Below are 18,483 nucleotides of genomic sequence, written 5' to 3' on the forward strand. Positions count from 1 at the left end.
ATGCAATCTATTAGCTTCCAAAATATAAGTAGGTATATCTAGCTGTCGGATAACACATTCTGATTGAATGGCTTGTCCTGCACTTTGTAAAAACCCAGAGTGCATGTTGGAAAAATACCTTGGTTCCTTTCTAAACATAATGTTTATGCAAAGAGGACTCAGTCCACAAAATAGGTGAACACATTCTGATTGAATGGCTTGTCCTGCACTTTGTAAAAACCCAGAGTGCATGTTGGAAAAATACCTTGGTTCCTTTCTAAACATAATGTTTATGCAAAGAGGACTCAGTCCACAAAATAGGTGAAGTGAACAGGCAAATAGTTTAGTCCTCATTCAGAGGCAAGGGCAGTGTGAATACAAAAATAAATTAGTTCTTTTGCTTTTTTTTGTTCACCCTAAAGAGGACTGAGATGCGTTCTTTTTAAAGAGGACTGTGAAAACACCCTAATATATCATCGTCAACTACTCTTAAGCCAGTAGATGGCGCCATGGACCATGGTATGGGAAAGCAAATCAGATGACAAGCTACAAGTAGCCTACTAGTTTATGGGTGAGGATACATTAACTAAGAATTCTGTTAAAAATCAAGAACTGTATAACATTATCAGAGTTTGACTACTGTAGAAAATAATGTACAAATCATGCAATGTGTAGGTAGGCCTACTCTTTGGTGCAGTTAAAAAATATATATATATTTGTGAGTAGGCCTAGTCTTCATGGACAGACTATGGAGCATGGGCATCTGACCAAATTATGGGATATTTTAATACTGGTTTAACCAAGATTAATTTATGAGAAATAAAACCAGAATTACCAGATTGTTTCAACTCAACACAATTTATTGTTATTACTTTTGCACTACAGTATTTGATAATCGGTTGCATAGAGAACAATACTTAGCTAAGTCACAAAAATAACATTTTTCCAACAACACTATTTACTGTAAGTCCAGCTGTCCATTAGTTCATCCAAAACCACGTCTTTGGAACTTTCTGCCTCTATGCAAGAACACACACACAATTTCTACAAAATAGTATCTTCATACAGCTATTTTGTTTAGACACACATATCCCATCATTAATCCAGAATTTGGAATGGCAATATGGTCTTTTCAAGAAAGCTAGAATTCTCCATTCTCGTCACACACAATAGGCCTACACCACACACCCTATCTAATGCTTAGTGCGGCAGTTTGGAAAGTGGCTTTACATGGCAAAAGTTGATTCTGGATCTCATCAAAATAAATAATGAAACAACCAAACATCAGTTAGGTTTCATTTTGCTACTACCACAAGAACATGTTGTCATCTCAAAGGTTACAATAATATTGTTGAAAGTGTCTAATCAAAGGACATCCGTTAATGACTAATTTCATTAGACCCTTACATCTAGTGGGTCCACCAATGTGCACATTTTTTTAATAACAAGTGTGTACACTCAAGTAACTATATTATAACTCCTAGAATACATATTGTAGACAGCACATGCCTGCGATTGGCCATTGGTATAGCAGTGACAGTGGACGATCTTATTGGTTAGCCAAAGCTGTAATGTGAGGCATCACTGGCTCTTCAGTATGCATGATTGGCCACATAGATCTGGTCAGATTCACTGTCCCCGCCACCAGTGTACTTCCCCTGACAGGCCAAGCCATTCACCTGATAGTGAGAGAAAGGGGATGGGGGTATGAGGGGCAAACACACAAACACTGTTAGGGGTGAAACTCACTTCATGTCAGCTGAATACATAGATCACTTCCTCAGATGACCGTTCCACACGGAAAATGGTGAAATGCAAAAAATATATATATATATATATGTTCCTCAACAACACTAAGTGCTAAAAGATGAAAGCCAGGTTGATCATGAGGCTGAAAACAAAGTGATGTACATGCCTCTGCTCTCTTGATAAACTGCTCAGTGGCAGCGCTCTCATTCTCTTTATGTCCACGCCAGGTTTTGAGAGCGGAGACCTGAAGGGCTCGGCCGTACGAGAAGGTGAGGGCCCAGGGCTTCACCAGGGAGCAGTTGTTGATGGCATTCAGGTGGACAGAGGCCTCCTCTTCACTCTGACCCCCAGAAAGGAACGTTACTCCTGCACACACAGAAAATAAATAAAAATCGCTGTGAGTAAACAGTTAATGGATTTCTATCAGCACCATAAGTGCTTTACAAACTGCCAATAAATGAATATGTTCATATTGCCAAATCACTGGTATAGTGACTGAATCTGACACGGGTATTGCATGTACTCTCTTTCTGAGCTTCATTGAGAGTCAGAGGCAATATAACTGGTCAATGGCCTATGACCTTACCTGTGACAGCAGGAGGGACGGTGCGGCGCAAGGCTGTAACCGTTGCCATGGCGACCTCCTCTGCGCTGTATTTGGTGGGGCAGCTGTGGCCAGGAGTGGCCATATTGGGCTTGAGCAGAGTGCCCTCCAGGTACACATGATGGTCAGACATGGCCTTGTACAATGCAGCTAGGACCTGCACAACATGGGGAACACATGGAACATGATAAACTGGCAATGTTAGAAATACGTTTACATACTAACAGGTTAAGAGTTGGGGTACGGTCCCACCTTCTCTGTGACATACTGACAACGCCTCAGATCATGATCTCCATCAGACAAAATCTCTGGCTCCACAATAGGCACAATCCCATGCTGGGTGAAAGAAAAATGACACAATCCGCATGATTAGAAGGCGTTGCTGATGTTACCTCCTGAAATTATGATATTTCATCATACCTGATATTGTGCCTTTAAACTGCATTTGTGGAGTCCTTACCTGCTGGCAAATGCTTGAATATCGAGCCAGGACATTTGCATTCTCTTCAATGGACAGTTTAGAGGGGGTGGTCTCACTGATCTTGAACACACAGCGCCACTTAGCAAAGTTTGCCCCATCCTTCTTATACTGAACACAGCGTTCTGAGAGCCCATCCAGTCCTATAGGATGAAAAAGAAATTAAGAAGGCTGGTAAGGATTGGGATTCACCAATGAGTGGCAGACATTTTGTAACTGTCAAATTCAGATAGTTATGATGATCAGATTGACTAGAACCCAAGGGGTCTTAGCCCTACCCTGAGTGGTAGATTCTCCATTGGTACCTGCCAAGGGGACAACACCCTTGTCAACCTGAAGAAAAAGATAAAGCAGATCAAAAATAAGAATCCCTCCCCTTCACACTGATCTTCTCCATGTCTTAAAGCCAGCTTATTTTCATCCAGATGGTGTTGATATTAATAGCAGCCATTCTACCCATAGCACCGCACCATCTACCCCATTAGGGGTAGAACTCCTGATCCGAGTGGATCTGTGCTACCTTTTGGCCTCCGTAATGTTGAAACCTGTTCCCTTCCTGGAACTGTCTATTGGAGCATATCAAGTAGCCTTATGTTCTACATTCTCATTCCTTCCCTCGATAATGTTATATACAGTAGAAGTAGGGTTGAGAGGTATTCTTGCCCAAGCTAAAGACCAGAGACATAAAACATACTTCAGATATCACCATTGGCCCCTTCGACCGCTTTGCTCGTACAGTACCTTGATTCCCACAGTGATGCCCCTGTCCTTGATCATCTTGACAAAGGGCGTGCCATCATCAGCGTGCTGGTACAGCGTCTCATGGAAGAAGATGACTCCTCCGATGCAGCTGTTGATGCGGTCGTCAGCCCTGAAGAGGATCTGGCGGTACTGCCTGCGGTTCTCCTCAGTGTTTTCAACCCCTATCTGGTTAAGGCGCTTTGCCATGCTGCCTGTTTCCAGGAACATTAGAAACAAAGATGTTCACACTCTGGTAAACCTACATTTATAAAAACTGAATAATCTATTGGATACCATCCTGTACCACTGCTTTGTAGAGGATTCTGGCAAGCATCACTGGAAATTAACTTTGTCTGATTTCTTGAAAGTATGTCCCACTGTTATTGTTAATACCATACATTAATGTAGATTGTTACGTAATCATTTCCATTCTAACTGTTTTCCAGTGCAGAGAGAACATACAGAGCTCCCTACTAACCAACAGACTCATCTGCAGCCAGGATGCCCTTCCCTGGAGTGACGATACGAAGGGCAATCTCCTGGAGCTCCTGCTTCTGACCACTGGAGAGGGCTGGGAACTGGTGCGTCATCCTGAGAGATGGTCGATCACACAACCTGCATAGGGATATCAGGTTGTGCACATATTTTCTGGTTTATATTGATCAATATTCACTCGGGGAAATATTTAGCTAGAGAAATACATCAACAGTAAGGTCATATCTCTCTGTCCTTGTTGGCATATTGTCAACTGGGATTAGGAATATGTGGACCTCTGTGCTGACTATGCAGACCACCAAACAAGGGGCCATGCAAGTCTTTATGTCCGGAATAATTTACATTTTCTCTGTTTGGGTCTCATAAACAACCAAAAATAGCTATTTAATAAGAAAAAGTCAAGGACTACACAGGCTGTATCACAACCGACCGTGATTAGGAGTCCCATAGGGCGGTGCACAATTGGCCCAGCATCATCCGGGTTTGGCCGATATTGTAAATAAGAATTTGTTTTTAAACGGACTTGCCTAGTTAAATAACATTTTTTAAATATAAGAATGACTTGATGCCAATGATGACAACCAAAGGAGAAATCTGTCCAGCTTCTTTGTCCGAAATAGATACCAACACATTTCCCTTATCGATTGTTGCTTGCTTGTTTTCAATCTCTTCAAGCATTTTCATTCCCCCAAAATGTATTCCTCTCAACTCCCTCTCTCTTTCCCACACTCTAAAGTATAGCTAAGAGGCACAGTCAGAGCTGAAATATACAACTTTCTCAGCCAACAACTCAGTAATCCAGACAACCTTCGGCATGTGGTCACTGTTGAGGTGGGCGCTACTGACAAATATCCCAGGAGATACAAGAAAGGTGAGGGGAATTTTGTCAGTCTAAACCAGAGCTTTTTCAGATATATTACCCTGGTTCTGTGTAGCTGTAATAGCAATATCAAATTGGCAAGTGAAATAAAAAATGATGATGTAGTAATACATAAAGTTGAAGTCGGAAGTTAACATACACTTGGAGTCAAGTGAAACTCATTTTTCAACCACTCCACAAGTTTCTTGTTAACAAACTGTAGTTTTGGCAAGTCAGTTAGGACATCTACTTTGTGCATGACACAAGTAATTTTTCCAACAATTGTTTACAGACAGATTATTTCACTTATAATTCACTGTATCACAATTCCAGTGGGTCAGAAGTTTACATACACTAAGTTGACTGTGCCTTTAAACAGCTTGGAAAATTCCAGAAAATGATGTCATGGCTTTAGAAGCTTCTGATAGGCTAATTGACATAATTTGAGTCAATTGGAGGTATACCTGTGGATGTATTTCAAGGCCTACCTTCAAACTCAGTGCCTCCTTGCTTGACATTATGGGGAAATCCAAAGAAATCAGCCAAGAGCTCAGAAAAAAATGGTAGACCTCCACAAGTCTGGTTCATCCTTGGGAGCAATTTCCAAACACCTGACAGTACCACGTTCATCTGTACAAACAATAGTATGCAAGTTTTAAACACCATGGGACCACACAGCCGTCATACCCCTCAGGAAGGAGACGTGTTCCGTGTCCTAGAGATGAACGTACTTTGGTGCAAAAAGTGCAAATCAACCAGAACAACAGCAAAGGACCTTGTGAAGATGCTGGAGGAAACGGGTACAAAAGTATCTATATCCACAGTAAAACGAGTCCTATATCGACATAACCTGAGAGGCCGCTCAGTAAGGAAGAAACCAATTCTCCAACACCGCCATAAAAAGCCAGATTACGGTTTGCAACTGCACATGGGGACAAAGATCATACTTTTTGTAGCAATGTCCTCCCTCTGGTCTGATGAAACAAAAATATAACTGCTTGGCCATAATGACCATTGTTATGTTTGGAGGAAAAATCCAAAGAACACCATCCCAACTGTGAAGCATGGGGTGGCAGCATCATGTTGTGGGGGTGCTTTGCTGCAGGAGGGACTGGTGCACTTCACAAAATGGATGGCAGCATGAGGAAGGAAAAGGATGTGGCTATATTGAAGAAACGTCTTAAGACATCAGTAAGGAAGTTAAAGCTTGGTCGCAAATGGGTCTTCCAGGTGGACATTGGCCAATAGCATACTTCCAAAGGTATGGAAAAATGGTTAAGGACAATAAAGTCAAGGTATTAGAGTGGCCATCACAAAGCCCTGACCTCAATCCTATAGAAAATTTGTGGGCAGAACTGAAAAAGCTCTTGTGATGCCTACAAACCTGACTCAGTTACACCAGATTTGTCAGGAGGAATGGGCCAAAATTCACCCAACTTATTGTGGAAGGCTACACGAAATGTTTGATCCAAGTAAAACAATTTAAAGGCAATGCTACCAAAAACTAATTGAGTGTATGTAAACTTCTGACCCACTGGGAATGTGAAATAAATAAAAGCTGAAATAAATAATTCTCTCTACTATTATTCTGACATTTTGCATTCTTAAAATTAAGTGGTGATCCTAACTGACCTAAGACAGGACAGTTTTACTCTGATTAAATGTCAGGAATTGTGAAAAACTGATTTTAAATGTATTTGGATAAGGTGTATGTAAACTTCCAACTTCAACTGTATCATTCACAGAGAGGCTATATATATATTTCTACTGTATGACTACTGTTTATTGAAAGCAGAAGGCCACTAATCACGCTTCCCACTTGCTGATGCAGCAGTGCTGACTACAGGGATCTTGTTGATTTGTGCATTCATATCACATCCCTTGATATTGGGTTTGGCAAATCACCATGTAAACCCCGACCACCCCACTGTCTGCAATAACCGAGGAAAAATACAACAATAGCCAGTAAAAATGTTTACCTACCATGCATTGACCTATCATGTAACTCCAGTCCACTCCTTTATATTGGTTTAGTAAATTAAAAACATCTTTAGTTTTCCAAATAAAACATCAAAATCATTCATTTAATAGCATATCTGGGTCCCACTCATTACATATAGTTGAACATTTCTAAATATCATATTATCTATCATGTTTACTAAAGCTTGCTGAAATGAAAAGTGAATGTCTAGAAAACTTGAGAACCTTACCTGATAGGATGCAAATTCAGAATTCACTTGTTCACTGGAGAAGTGATGGCCACTGCAATGTCTGACAGACTGCTGCTCCCTTGTATCCCACTCAATACCTCTAAGGCGGGGCTTAACGATGGGGTGGGGCTTATTGATGGATAATAAATAAATATGGACGAATGCATTCAACCAGAGGAGGCTGGTGGGAGGAGCTATAGGAGAACAGGCTCATTCTAATGGCTGGAATGGTATCAATGGAATGGACTCAAACACGTTGTTTCCATATGTTTGATGTGTTTGGTACCATTCCATTGATTCCATTACAATGAGCTTGTCCTCCTACAGTTTCCTCCACCAGCCTCTGTATTCAACTAAAACTAATCCATCATTCCAAGTCATTACAATAATAACAATGCACTTGTCTTGCAAGTTCAATCAATAATTAAGTGGATGAAACATTAAGCTAATTAATCATTCCAAACAACCGTTTTGTTTTTGTCTTAATTTTATATACATAGATGTTATATTTCATGAAGTCTGGCAACTTAAAACAGCACTATTGTGTACACCCAGGTTTATTACAGTATGTTGGCCCAATAACTTTTTCTGAAGCTATAATAACCCTTCAGCGCAACCTCATTTAAGGGTTAAACCACAACCCCTTTGCTCACTAATTTCTGCTAATTAGTTGGAATCATAGACTTATGTAATTGGGTTGAACTATGCCTTGGGCACATTTCTGAATCTCTTGGCAATTCGGACATCCCCTAAGACCCAGAGGGAAAGCTCAGTCTCAGAGCAATTCAAACACTCCTATGCATATCTGCATTATGCATATCTGCATTATGCATTAGTAGGAAATCATGGGTATTAATAGGTTCAGAAATGGTGTTTCCAGTGTATATACAGTACATGACCGAATATAGAACTGGGACATAGATTAGAGAAAAATGGGGTCAAAATGTATTTTTTCAGTGAACAAGATATAACAATCAATGTTTGAGTACTTTACATAGGTTGATACTCGAGATCAGGTTCATCACATGAAGATCAACAGTGATATGCTACATTGGCTTTATGGTGGCATATTCAGTTGTTACATTTTCACTCTAAAGTCGTTGGATAAAATGTGTAGATAATTCTACCAAGAATGACTTGTATTTGACAGTAAATACTTAATTCTCATCAAGTATTTGATCCTTTATTTGGGACATTTATCTCCCTCTGCCCCTGTTCTGTATAGAAGTGAGAATATGTTTTCCACTTTTCTAGGACATCTCACTTGTTCTAGTTATTTTATGGGACTTCTCCATCCCTCTCTCTATAACTGAGTCAGTGTGCTAGAGGTGTCCACCAATGTAAAGATGTGGGTCACTGGACTAACGCTACAGACATACTATACCAGACCTGTTTAAGACAAGGGCCTAAAGGGGAATTCAGTGTCAGACCACAGAGAGAGAGAAGCCCTTCCTATTCAGGAGACATTTTAGCAAGATGACTGGGTCTTGTGCTTAGATTATATTTAGCCATCTCCATTGGGGCAGTAGCTATTTTTTTCTGTTTGAACCTAATTAAAACATTTAATGATTATGCTTTATCTGTTCTTTAATTTTCTGTCCTATTAAGGTTGCTCCCTTAAGGGTATCTTGGTGTTTTACCAAATAGGTCACCATCACACTAAAGTCTGAGGAAAAAGTTGTCTTTATGTATCCAGTTGTAGTGCAATACAAATAATGTACAGTATGTGTTATTAACATAATATATGATATATGCCATTTAGCAGACACGTTTATCCAAAAGGACTTGGCAGTAGTGCATCATCCATACATTTTCATATGGGTGTCCAGGGCCCCACAGGACTCGAACCCATGACCGGGACGTTGCAACCTCCATGCTCTACCAACTGAACCACACAGATTTCAGGTGAAAAAACATTTGAGATTCCAAATGAATAATATGCTGTAAGATGTATACTTTTCTGTTGGTTACAAAAAACTGAAAGCCTCCTCTTGTATTGTACTGGCTCAAGCGTGTGTATGTTCTCTGCTGTCATGACTGATGATCAGGTGTCTGAAGTAAATCAGGTGTCTGGCTTTATATCTGGAACAGCTAAAAACACCCAACCTAAAAAACCTGTGGAACTTATCAACTCTTTCTAACACTTCAAGTGGCTCCAAATAGAGGCTATGCAGAAAGGTACCTATTTCCTATGATATTTCTCCTAGTATATCATGACAGGAGACAACTCCATCATGAGTTCATAGGGGCTTTCATTTTTCAGATGTCACAACAACAGTTAATGAAATCTAATGAGAAATGGGTATAGAGCAGGACTTTGTGAACAGTCAAAGACATTGTGATCACACACAACAGTCAATCAAATAATCAGATGGCCTAAGCAATCAAACCTACAGAATTAAATAAATACTTTGTTAAAAATATATGTGAAAGGATTTTCAGGAAAATAGAGATCTTCTTATACAAATGTAATAACGGTAAAAGGTCAAACATGCAGGTGGTTGATCCACATGTGGAAAGTGCCATTTGGCAGAGGCTTTGAGTTGCAGTACTCAATGGGAAATAGAAATGTTCTAAAACTTTTTTGGTAAGTGGTGGTTTTCAGTGCATTTAAGCTCATCTATAATTATCACCCCATTAAATGGCTTTGTAAAGAGGTATACGGAGGAAGAGAGGGGGCCAAATATGTATATATCAAATACATGTCCATACTTGTTTCCACTACAGTCAGTATTGAGTCATAGTAGCACAGGCACATCTCATGCACTAAAACCCTGAGCTGTAGCCAGAGTCTAGCTCAGGTCAATGTTGGCCAAAGTAGGTGACATGTCAGTGGAGCTGGTAGGGGAGTGGAGTATGTCACAGTCAATGTTCTGGAAGCAGTCCATAGACAGGCCTCACATGGCTATGGCTGGACGATCAGGATGGTTCTTCAGTTCTAGAATTAGTTCAACGGGTCTCTTCTGTAGCAGTTGAGTCAAAGGAAATGCCACGAAAAAATGTCTGCCTTTGGAAGAGCTCCAGGCTATGCAGGCGATGAGCTGGGTTCTTGCATAGGAGCCACAAATAGGATAGAGAAAGAAATAAGAGCATTGAGAATTTGTTGATACTCTGTTTAAAAGGTAAATGTGTTTCCTAATCTGAGACAATCCAACTACACATGACCTCTGACCTCTGTGAGCAGAAGGGTCAGTGCAGGGTAGAAGGTCTTGGGCATGGAGTATGGGCAATCTCTGACCTTTCTCAGCATGTTGGAGTGGTCTGGTTCTGGAGGCACAGGGAACTATGTAGGTGACAAGGACAGAATTAGCATCAACAACATCTTTAGATATACATTTCCATGTATTGGATTGTCCCACAAATTGTAAATGCTCTTGTGCCCCGCTCAAGATGGCGAGAGACTCCAAAGTCAGTTAAACGCAGATGACCTGCATCAAATAGATACAGTAGTATTTTATGTACAGTACTTCATAAATCCAATTCTGGTTGTTCTACCTGTCTAATATGAAGTTTAAATTAGTTTCACTATAGCACTATATCTTCCATACAACAACAATCCTGAAGTGTCCACTTTATTATAAGGCCCTCTAGTGTTCTCTTATATTTTATTGTAGTAGAAAGTAAACTAAACCCTAAGTAAAATGTATGCATGTATAAAAGACATCACACTGCTTGCTTAGCGGGGACCACTTGCTCCCGATTTGGCCCATACCTGGCGCCAACTCAGGATCTCTGCCTCACAAACACATGTGACAGACAGTCCTCCCTCAAGCGTCTCAGCCAATCGCGCCACCTCAAATGATAGCTAATGAGGTGGTGCAAGCGGGACACTTAAGGCTGAGGAGTACATTTCACACATCCCCATGTGCTACACATGCATGACTAAGTCGCTTTGGATAAAAGTGTCTGCTAAATGGCATATATTATATATATAAATATATTATTTTATTTTAGCCAGCATTACCTTGGTCAGACAGAAGGACATTCTCCATCTAAAAACTCCAGAATAATCAGATGATTATAATCTTTTCTGTGAAGTTATAAATATATGTTATTTAGATTCAAGAATGCATAAATGATGTATAAAGTATAATGTTCATTATCAAAACAAATGTTCATACTTTCACATCCATATGCATGATCCCAAAGTTGTGAAGGAAACCTACCGATCGGGGACACACATTATAATCCAAGTAAAGGTGAAACTCAGACAATGATTTTGTCAGGATTTGGCCAGGATTGTTCAGGTTTTGGTCACTAGATGCCCCCATTGTGCTTTTTGACCCTTTTGTTTTTCCCTCGTTCTAGTTATTAGTTGCACCTGTGCCTCATTTCCCTTTAATGTATTTAAACCCTTAGTGTTCCTCAGTTCTTTGCTCTGTGTTTGTATGTTAGCGCCCAGCCATGCTGTGAACTTTTGTTTCTCTAGTTGGATTTTCTTGAGGTACTCTGGTTTTTGTTTATTTTTGATTATTCTTTTGAGGTTTGTTTTTTCCCTGCTGTTCTTACCACTTTGTGGATTTTCGTTGTGTCTTGGAGGATATACATTTTTTTCTCTTGGAATTACTTTTGACGTTGTGGATTTATATTTTTGCCTGAAGATTTATTTTCCTTTTTCTTTATTAAATCACTGTCTCCAGTACTGCTGTGTCTGCCTCATCTTCTGGGTTCTGCCGACTATTAGTGGCTCAGTTTACTAAGTGACTGTTTCTCACACCGGCGACCTGAGTTCGTAACCGGGTCCTGACAGATTTCATACACATTTTGAAGAACTATATTGTGCATATACACTTGAGGGACACTCACCCAAAGCACAGCCGAGCTCTGCAGCAAACATCCAAGCCTCATCCTCCCCAAACTAGCCCTTCAGTAACCAGTAGGTATACAGGTCTCCAGTACTGCAGTATTCACACTGTGGGAAGACAGACACAGTCACACACAATTATCCATCTTAGTAACAAGGATATGTACAGTACACTGATCCAGGGCTGGGACTAGATGACCCCTGATAAAACACAAGCACTTGAAATGGAGGAGAGAAGCAACAGGAAAAAATGAAAATTGTCTGAAGTCACACAGTGGCAAGTTATTTTTAAGGCTGGGGGAAGCGAAAGGGGTTATGTTGGGTAAGGAGATGTGTGTCAGTCAGAGACAAAAATTAACTCATATGCCTTTATCCACTAATAAGGGTGTTATTAATAAATCAAAGGAAGGGGAAACCAGGCCACAGGATTGTATGCTACACTCTGAAATCTCAGCAGATGGCAGTATAATTATTCAGATGAGTCATGGGGCTTAAACTGAGGGAGACAACACTAAATAGCAGCAAGGCCAGTCAATGCCATAGTAGACGCTCCTGCTAGTGTCACACCCTGACCATAGTTTGCTTTGTATGTTTCTATGTTTTGTTTGATCAGGGTGTGATCTGAGTGGGCATACAATGTTGTGTGTCTAGTTTGTCTGTTTCTGTGTTTGGCCTGATATGGTTCTCAATCAGAGGCAGGTGTTAGGCATTGTCTCTGATTGGGAACCATATTTAGGTAGCCTGTTTGGTGTTGGGTTTTGTGGGTGATTGTTCCTGTCTCTGTGTTTGCACCAGATAGGGCTGTTATAGGTTTTCACGTTTCTTGTTTTGTTAGTTTGTTCATGTGTAGAGTCTTTAATAAAGAACCATGAATAGAAACGACGCTGCATTTTGGTCCGCCTCTCCTTCAAGTCAAGAAAACCGTTACAGAATCACCCACCACAACAGGACCAAGCGCCGTGGTAACGGGCAGCAGCAGGAGCAGCGAAATAAAGACTTCTGGACTTGGGAAGAAATCCTCGACGGGAGAGGACCCTGGGCAAAGCCAGGGGAGTGTCGCCGCCCCAAGGTGCAGCAGGAGAAGCGACAGCAGGAGCAACGCGAGGAAGGAATGGACATGGGAGGAAGAATTGGACGGAAAAGGACCCTGGGCACAGCCTGGAGAATATCGCCGCCCCAAAGAAGAGCTGGTGGCGGGGAAGGCAGAGAGGCGCTGGTATGAGGAGGCAGCATGACGGTGTGGATGGAAGCCCGAGAGTCAGCCCCAAACATTTCTTGGGGGGTGGCACACAGGACGTGTGGCGAAGCCAGTTAGGAGACCTGCACCAACTTCTTGTGCTTACTGGGGGGCGAGAGAGACCGGGCAGGCACCGTGTTATGCGGTGGAGCGCACGGTGTCACCAGTGCGGGTGCATAGCCCGGTGCGGTACATACCAGCTCCGCGTATCGGCCGGGCTAGAGTGAGCATCGAGCCAAGTGCCATGAAGCCGGCTCTACGCATCTGGTCCCCAGTGCGTCTCCTTGGGCCGGCTTACATGGCACCAGCCTTGCGCACGGTGTCCTCAGTTCGCCTGCATAGCCCAGTGTGGGCTATTCCGCCTCGCCGCACTGGCAGGGCGACCGGGAGCATTCAACCAGCTAAGGTTGGGTAGGCTCGGGGCTCAAGAGCTCCAGTGCGCCTGCACGGTCCGGTCTATCCGATACCACCTCCACGCACCAGCCCTCCGGTGGCAGCCCCCCCGCACCAGGCTGTCTCTCCGTCTCATCCCTACAGGTGCTCCCGCCTGTTCAGCGCTGCCGGAGCCTTCCTCCTCTCCGGCGCTGCCGGAGTCTCCCGCCTATCCAGTGCTGTTAGAGCCTTCCTCCTCTCCAGCGCTGCCGGAGTCTCCCGCCTGTTCGGTACTGCCAGAGCTCCCGCCCCTCAGTCCAGAGGCGCCAGAGCCCCTCATTCCAGAGGCGCCAGAGCTACTCAGTCCAGCGCTGCCAGAGCCTTACCTCTCCAGCGTTGCCGGAGCTTCCCGTCTGCCCAGCGCCATCAGAGTCGCCAGTCTGCCCAGCGCCGCCAATCTGCCCGGCGCCGCCAGTCTGCCAGGGGCCGCCAGTCTGCCAGGGGCCGCCAGTCTGCCAGGGGCCGCCAGTCTGCAAGGGGCCGCCAGTCTGCAAGGGGCCGCCAGTCTGCCAGGGGCCGCCAGTCAGCCAGGGGCCGCCAGTCTGCCAGGGCCCGCCAGTCAGCCAAGCGCCGCCAGTCTGCCAGGGGCCGCCAGTCTGCAAGGGGCCGCCAGTCAGCCAGGGGCCGCCAGTCAGCCAGGGGCCGACAGAGCCCCTCTGTCCAGAGCTGCCCCTCTGTCCAGTGGGGTCATTTAGAAGGGTCGCCGTGGTTAGGAGGCCACGGAAGCGGACAATGTGGACTAAGACTATGGTGAAGTGGGCGCCACGTCCAGCACCAGAGCCGCCACCGCGGACAGATGCCCACCCAGACCCTCCCCGATAGGTTCAGGTTTTGCTGCCGGAGTCCGCACCTTGGGGGGGTTATTGTCACACCCTGACCATAGTTTGCTTTGTATGTTTCTATGTTTTGTTTGGTCAGGGTGTGATCTGAGTGGGCATTCTATGTTGTGTGTCTAGTTTGCCTGTTTCTGTGTTTGGCCTGATATGGTTCTCAATCAGAGGCAGGTGTTAGTCATTGTCTCTGATTGGGAACCATATTTAGGTAGCCTGTTTGGTGTTGGGTTTTGTGGGTGATTGTTCCTGTCTCTGTGTTTGTTGCACCAGATAGGCTCAGTCACTTTGGTTTTTCTTTTTTTCCTTGTTTTGGAAGAGAAGAGAACGAGCGCCATTCTCCTTGCGGAGATGGTGCAGAATACATCAACACGGTCGGTCCCTGGGATTGGGCTGGCCAACACGATTCGGTTTGCTTGGAAGGAAAAGGAGTTGGAGCCTTTAGGATGGGAAACTTTTGGAAGGATAATATTGATGGGGATTCTAAAGCTGACGGTGAAGGACGTGTTTTGTTTCCAAGGCAACTCGTTGGAGGGAGCATACGACGTGGCACTATATACAGAGGAGAAACACGATGATATCCTGAGAAGGGCAAGAGCAGTGGGAGGTGAGAGGCCGATGAGCCACTATGAAATAACAAGCCTGGCGAAGAACAACTTTAGGGTTGTACCTGTCAACATTTACAACCCATACGTTAAGGACGAAGAGGTGAGGGCCTTTCTGGGGAGATACATGGATAACGTCTCCTCAGCAAGGCACCTGAAAGACTCCCTTGGGTTTTGGAATGGGAGGAGAGGCTTCCAGGCCCTCCTCAGGGAGGACCCAAAGGGACATGGTGGCTACCTCCATCCTCCTGCTATGTTCTCCCTAGGGGCTGACAGGGGGACGTTGTTTTATGCACGTCAGCCCCCATTTTGCAGGCACTGTATGGCCTACGGCCACATTTTCGCCTCGTGCAGCACGAGAAAATGCAGATTTTGGATCTGAGGAACACGAGGCGAGGGATTGTGACAAGCCTAAGGCGTGCCACGGGTGTGGCTCATCAGCACACCTGTGGCGGGGGTGCCCGGCTCGTCAGAGGTCATATGCGTCTGCGGCTGGGGGGGGGGAGCAGGAGCGGGGGATGGGGGAAGAAGAGGAGGGGAAGGAAGCACGCCTCATGACCAGAGTACAGAGTACAGGTCCAGAGAAGGAAACGGGAGGCACGGGAGTAGGAGAAACAGGAAAAGTGGCGGAAGAAGGCAACCGAGTGGAGGAGCATGAGAGAGAAGAAAGCGAGGGAGGAGTGTTGGAGAAGGAGATGGTGGAAGAGCAAGTGGACTGGGGGGAAAGTGCCCTGGTGGAAGAGATGAGGGGTATGGTGGAGGAGCTGGTGGGGGGGGGGTGGTGGTATCTCTTCACTGCCGCCATCACCAAAGAAGAGAATGAAGAGGAGGGTGCGATTGGCCGACAGTGAGAGGGAAGGGATGGCCAAGAGAGTGATGGGGGTGGGAGAAACTTCTGGGTTGCTGCTGGTTTCCCCAGGCCCTCAACTTCTGTTGGGTGGGGACACACCTAACAAGACTCAGGACTGGGTACAGGAGGAGGTGGGGAGTTTTTTGTTTGGGGACTCAGCCTCCCCGATTTTTTTTCCAATCCAGCTGCAGCACTGGGGAGGGGGAGGATTGTGGGGGTAGACCCAGTGTGCAGGGCACCCCGGAGCCAAACACTATTCCTGCATCCTGGGTTGGTGAGATGGAGGAAGAGGGGGGGATGTCGGGAGTACGGATGGTGTTCTCACCGGTAGATATGGAGCAGGGGAGCATCGGGTGAGTCTCCTGTTTGTTTTTTTTCTGTCTGGGTTTAGAATGAGTGTATTACATGTTTTTATTTTATTCTTTCAAGGGGACTAATTTTACTTTTGTTAGTTTAAATGTAAGGGGTTTAAGGGATTTTGTTAAGAGGGCGGTTTTTTTTTATTTGGAGGGTGTGGGGTTTGATTTTTGTTTTTTACAGGAGGTTCACCTGAGGGATGGAGGGGATGTTAGTAGGTTTAAGAGGGAGTGGGACAAGGGGGAGTCGGTTTGGGGTATTGGGGGTGCACTCATCGGGGGTAGGGATTTTGTGTGGGCACAGGGAGGTAAAAGTGGAGGATTCTTTTGTGGTAATGCAGGGGAGGGTTATAGGGGTGGATGTCACGATAAGGGATTGTAAATTTAGATTAGTGGTGGTGTATGGGCCACAGGTGGTGGCAGACAGGAGGGAGATGGTGGGCTGTCTGACGCTCCTGTGTGTCACAAATAGGAAATTAGTGATAGGGGGGGATTTTAATACAGATTTAGGAATAGGGGGGGATAGCAGTGCAGGCGCCATTGCCAGGCTAATGGCTTGCCATGGTCTGGTAGATGGTGGTCTGCACATTACTCCAGGGGGGTTGAGCGGAGGCTCAACTATATTTTTGTACCCAGGTCTTTGGGTAAGTTGTCTGGGCGGCTGTTGCCTGTTTTCTTTTCGGATCACGACGGGGTGCTCCTGCAGGTGGGGTCGCCAGTCTGCCTCTTTGGTAGGGGGTACTGGAAGTTAGATCGGGATGTGCTGGAGGAGCAGGCTTTTGTTGACGGGTTTTATGGTTTCTTTTGGAGGCTTGAAGGCCTCCGGTCCATGTGGAGGGGGTGTTAGAGTGGTGGGAATTAGTTAAGGTGAGGATTAGGGCTTTTATAATAGGATATTGCAAGAGGAAAAAAAGGGAGGAGAGGAGGGAGGTGGATCGTATCCAAAGGTTAATTGAACTCGAATACGAGGCAGGCAACCTCGGCGGGTCGTTTGACTTGGAGAGATCCGCAACCCTAAAGGCGCAGCTCAGGGAGTTGCAGGAGCGGAAGGCTCGAGCTTTCCTGGAGCGTGCGCATAGCGGCTTTCTAGAACATAATGAGATTTGTTCTGCTATGTTCTTTAAGTCGGTTAGGGCCAGACAGAGTAGGAAGGTAATGCATGGCGTTAGGGAAGAAAATGGTAGTATAGTTAGAGAACCAGAGGATATGGTCAGGGTGACAACTGATCATTTCCAAGGTTTATTTAAGGAAAGGGAAATAGATGTAGAGCAGGGAAATGTGTTTTTAGAACACTTGTCCAGGCGGTTGCCGGAGGACATTAGAGAAGTGATGGAGGCCCAGATCTCACTAGAAGAGGTTGAGAGCGCTCTTAGGAGGATGGGAAAAGGGTGCCTGGGATGGATGGGCTGCCGGCTGAGTTTTATCTCAAGTTTTGGGGTATACTTGGACCAGTGGTCCTCGAAGTCTTGAAGGCCATCCTTGAGACGGGGGTCCCGGGGGGATCAATGGCTGTTGTTGTGCTGTCACTTTTATATAAGAAGGGGGAAGTAACAGACCTTGGCAACTGGCGGCCGTTGACCATGCTGTGTGTAGATTACAAGCTACTTGAAAAGGTTTTAGCAGACTGGTTACGCACAGCCCTTCCCTACGTCGTCCATGAGGATCAGACGTGCGGGGTAGAGGGCCGCTCTATTAGATGGAACCTACAGTTAATCAGGGACTCCATCGCTTGGGTTGAAGATAGAGGACTGCCTATAATGGTAGCAGCGCTAGATCAGGCGAAAGCCTTTGATCGCGTGAATAGATCCTTTTTATTCAGAGTGTTAGGTCGATTAGGATTTGGGGAGAAGTTCATAGGATGGATTCCTACATTATATGTCAGAGCGGGGTGCCGAGTTAGTGTAAATAGTCACTTGGGTGACGTTTTTGACCTCTCGTCTGGGGTCAGGCAGGGGTGCCCACTCTCGGCTCTCCTCTTCGTTCTGTACATGGAGCCTCTGGGGGCTGCCATTAGGGCAGACACAGGGGTGGAAGGCTTGTTGATCCCTGGAAGTGGTGGGCTGCGTGTTAAGATGACGCAGTACGCCGACGACACTTCCTTGCTGCTGTGCAAGGACTCGTGCCTGACAAGGTCCCTTGCCATCTTTGGGGATTTCACCCGAGCGTCGGGAGCAGTTCTGAACCATGCAAAGTCTTCCGTCAAGTTTTTCGGAAGATGGCGCGGTAGAACGGATGTGCCTGGGGGGTTCTCTCT

The 18,483-nt window shown here is 45.0% G+C and overlaps 1 protein-coding gene and 1 pseudogene across 2 annotated transcripts; both read right to left on the reverse strand.

The window, feature by feature from the left end:
* Positions 1-818: 818 nt before the first annotated feature.
* LOC135552932 (fructose-bisphosphate aldolase C-like) lies at positions 819-7,221 on the reverse strand. 2 transcript variants are annotated; one of them, XM_064984886.1, is made up of 10 exons: positions 7,116-7,172; positions 6,889-6,923; positions 4,030-4,166; positions 3,552-3,763; positions 3,089-3,143; positions 2,793-2,953; positions 2,585-2,668; positions 2,315-2,489; positions 1,895-2,094; positions 819-1,658 (listed from the first exon to the last, which is right to left on the reverse strand). In XM_064984886.1, exons 3-10 carry the CDS (start codon positions 4,139-4,141, stop codon positions 1,572-1,574), a joined length of 1,086 nt encoding a protein of 361 aa, XP_064840958.1. In that variant the 5' UTR covers positions 4,142-4,166; positions 6,889-6,923; positions 7,116-7,172; the 3' UTR covers positions 819-1,571. The 2 variants fall into 2 exon arrangements, with proteins under 2 accessions (XP_064840958.1, XP_064840957.1); XM_064984885.1 differs by lacking the exon at positions 6,889-6,923 and having other exon boundaries at positions 7,116-7,221.
* Positions 7,222-8,647: 1,426 nt separating this feature from the next.
* LOC135553411 (bridge-like lipid transfer protein family member 2) overlaps positions 8,648-18,483 on the reverse strand; it is a 32,073-nt pseudogene continuing 22,237 nt past the window's right edge.

Source organism: Oncorhynchus masou, chromosome 13, assembly GCF_036934945.1.
Source record: "Oncorhynchus masou masou isolate Uvic2021 chromosome 13, UVic_Omas_1.1, whole genome shotgun sequence".
NCBI lineage: Eukaryota > Metazoa > Chordata > Actinopteri > Salmoniformes > Salmonidae > Oncorhynchus > Oncorhynchus masou.

What these genes read in the sequence shown, in the direction of transcription:
- LOC135552932 (XM_064984885.1), bottom strand. Translation starts at nt 4,141, where the DNA reads ATGACGCACCAGTTCCCAGCCCTCTCCAGTGGTCAGAAGCAGGAGCTC. An exon ending in ATTCAAGCATTTGCCAGCAG is followed by an intron (nt 2,669 to 2,792) that starts GTAAGGACTCCA and finishes TCTTTCACCCAG; the next exon opens with CATGGGATTGTGCCTATTGT. An exon ending in AGTTTATCAAGAGAGCAGAG is followed by an intron (nt 1,659 to 1,894) that starts GCATGTACATCA and finishes TCTCACTATCAG; the next exon opens with GTGAATGGCTTGGCCTGTCA.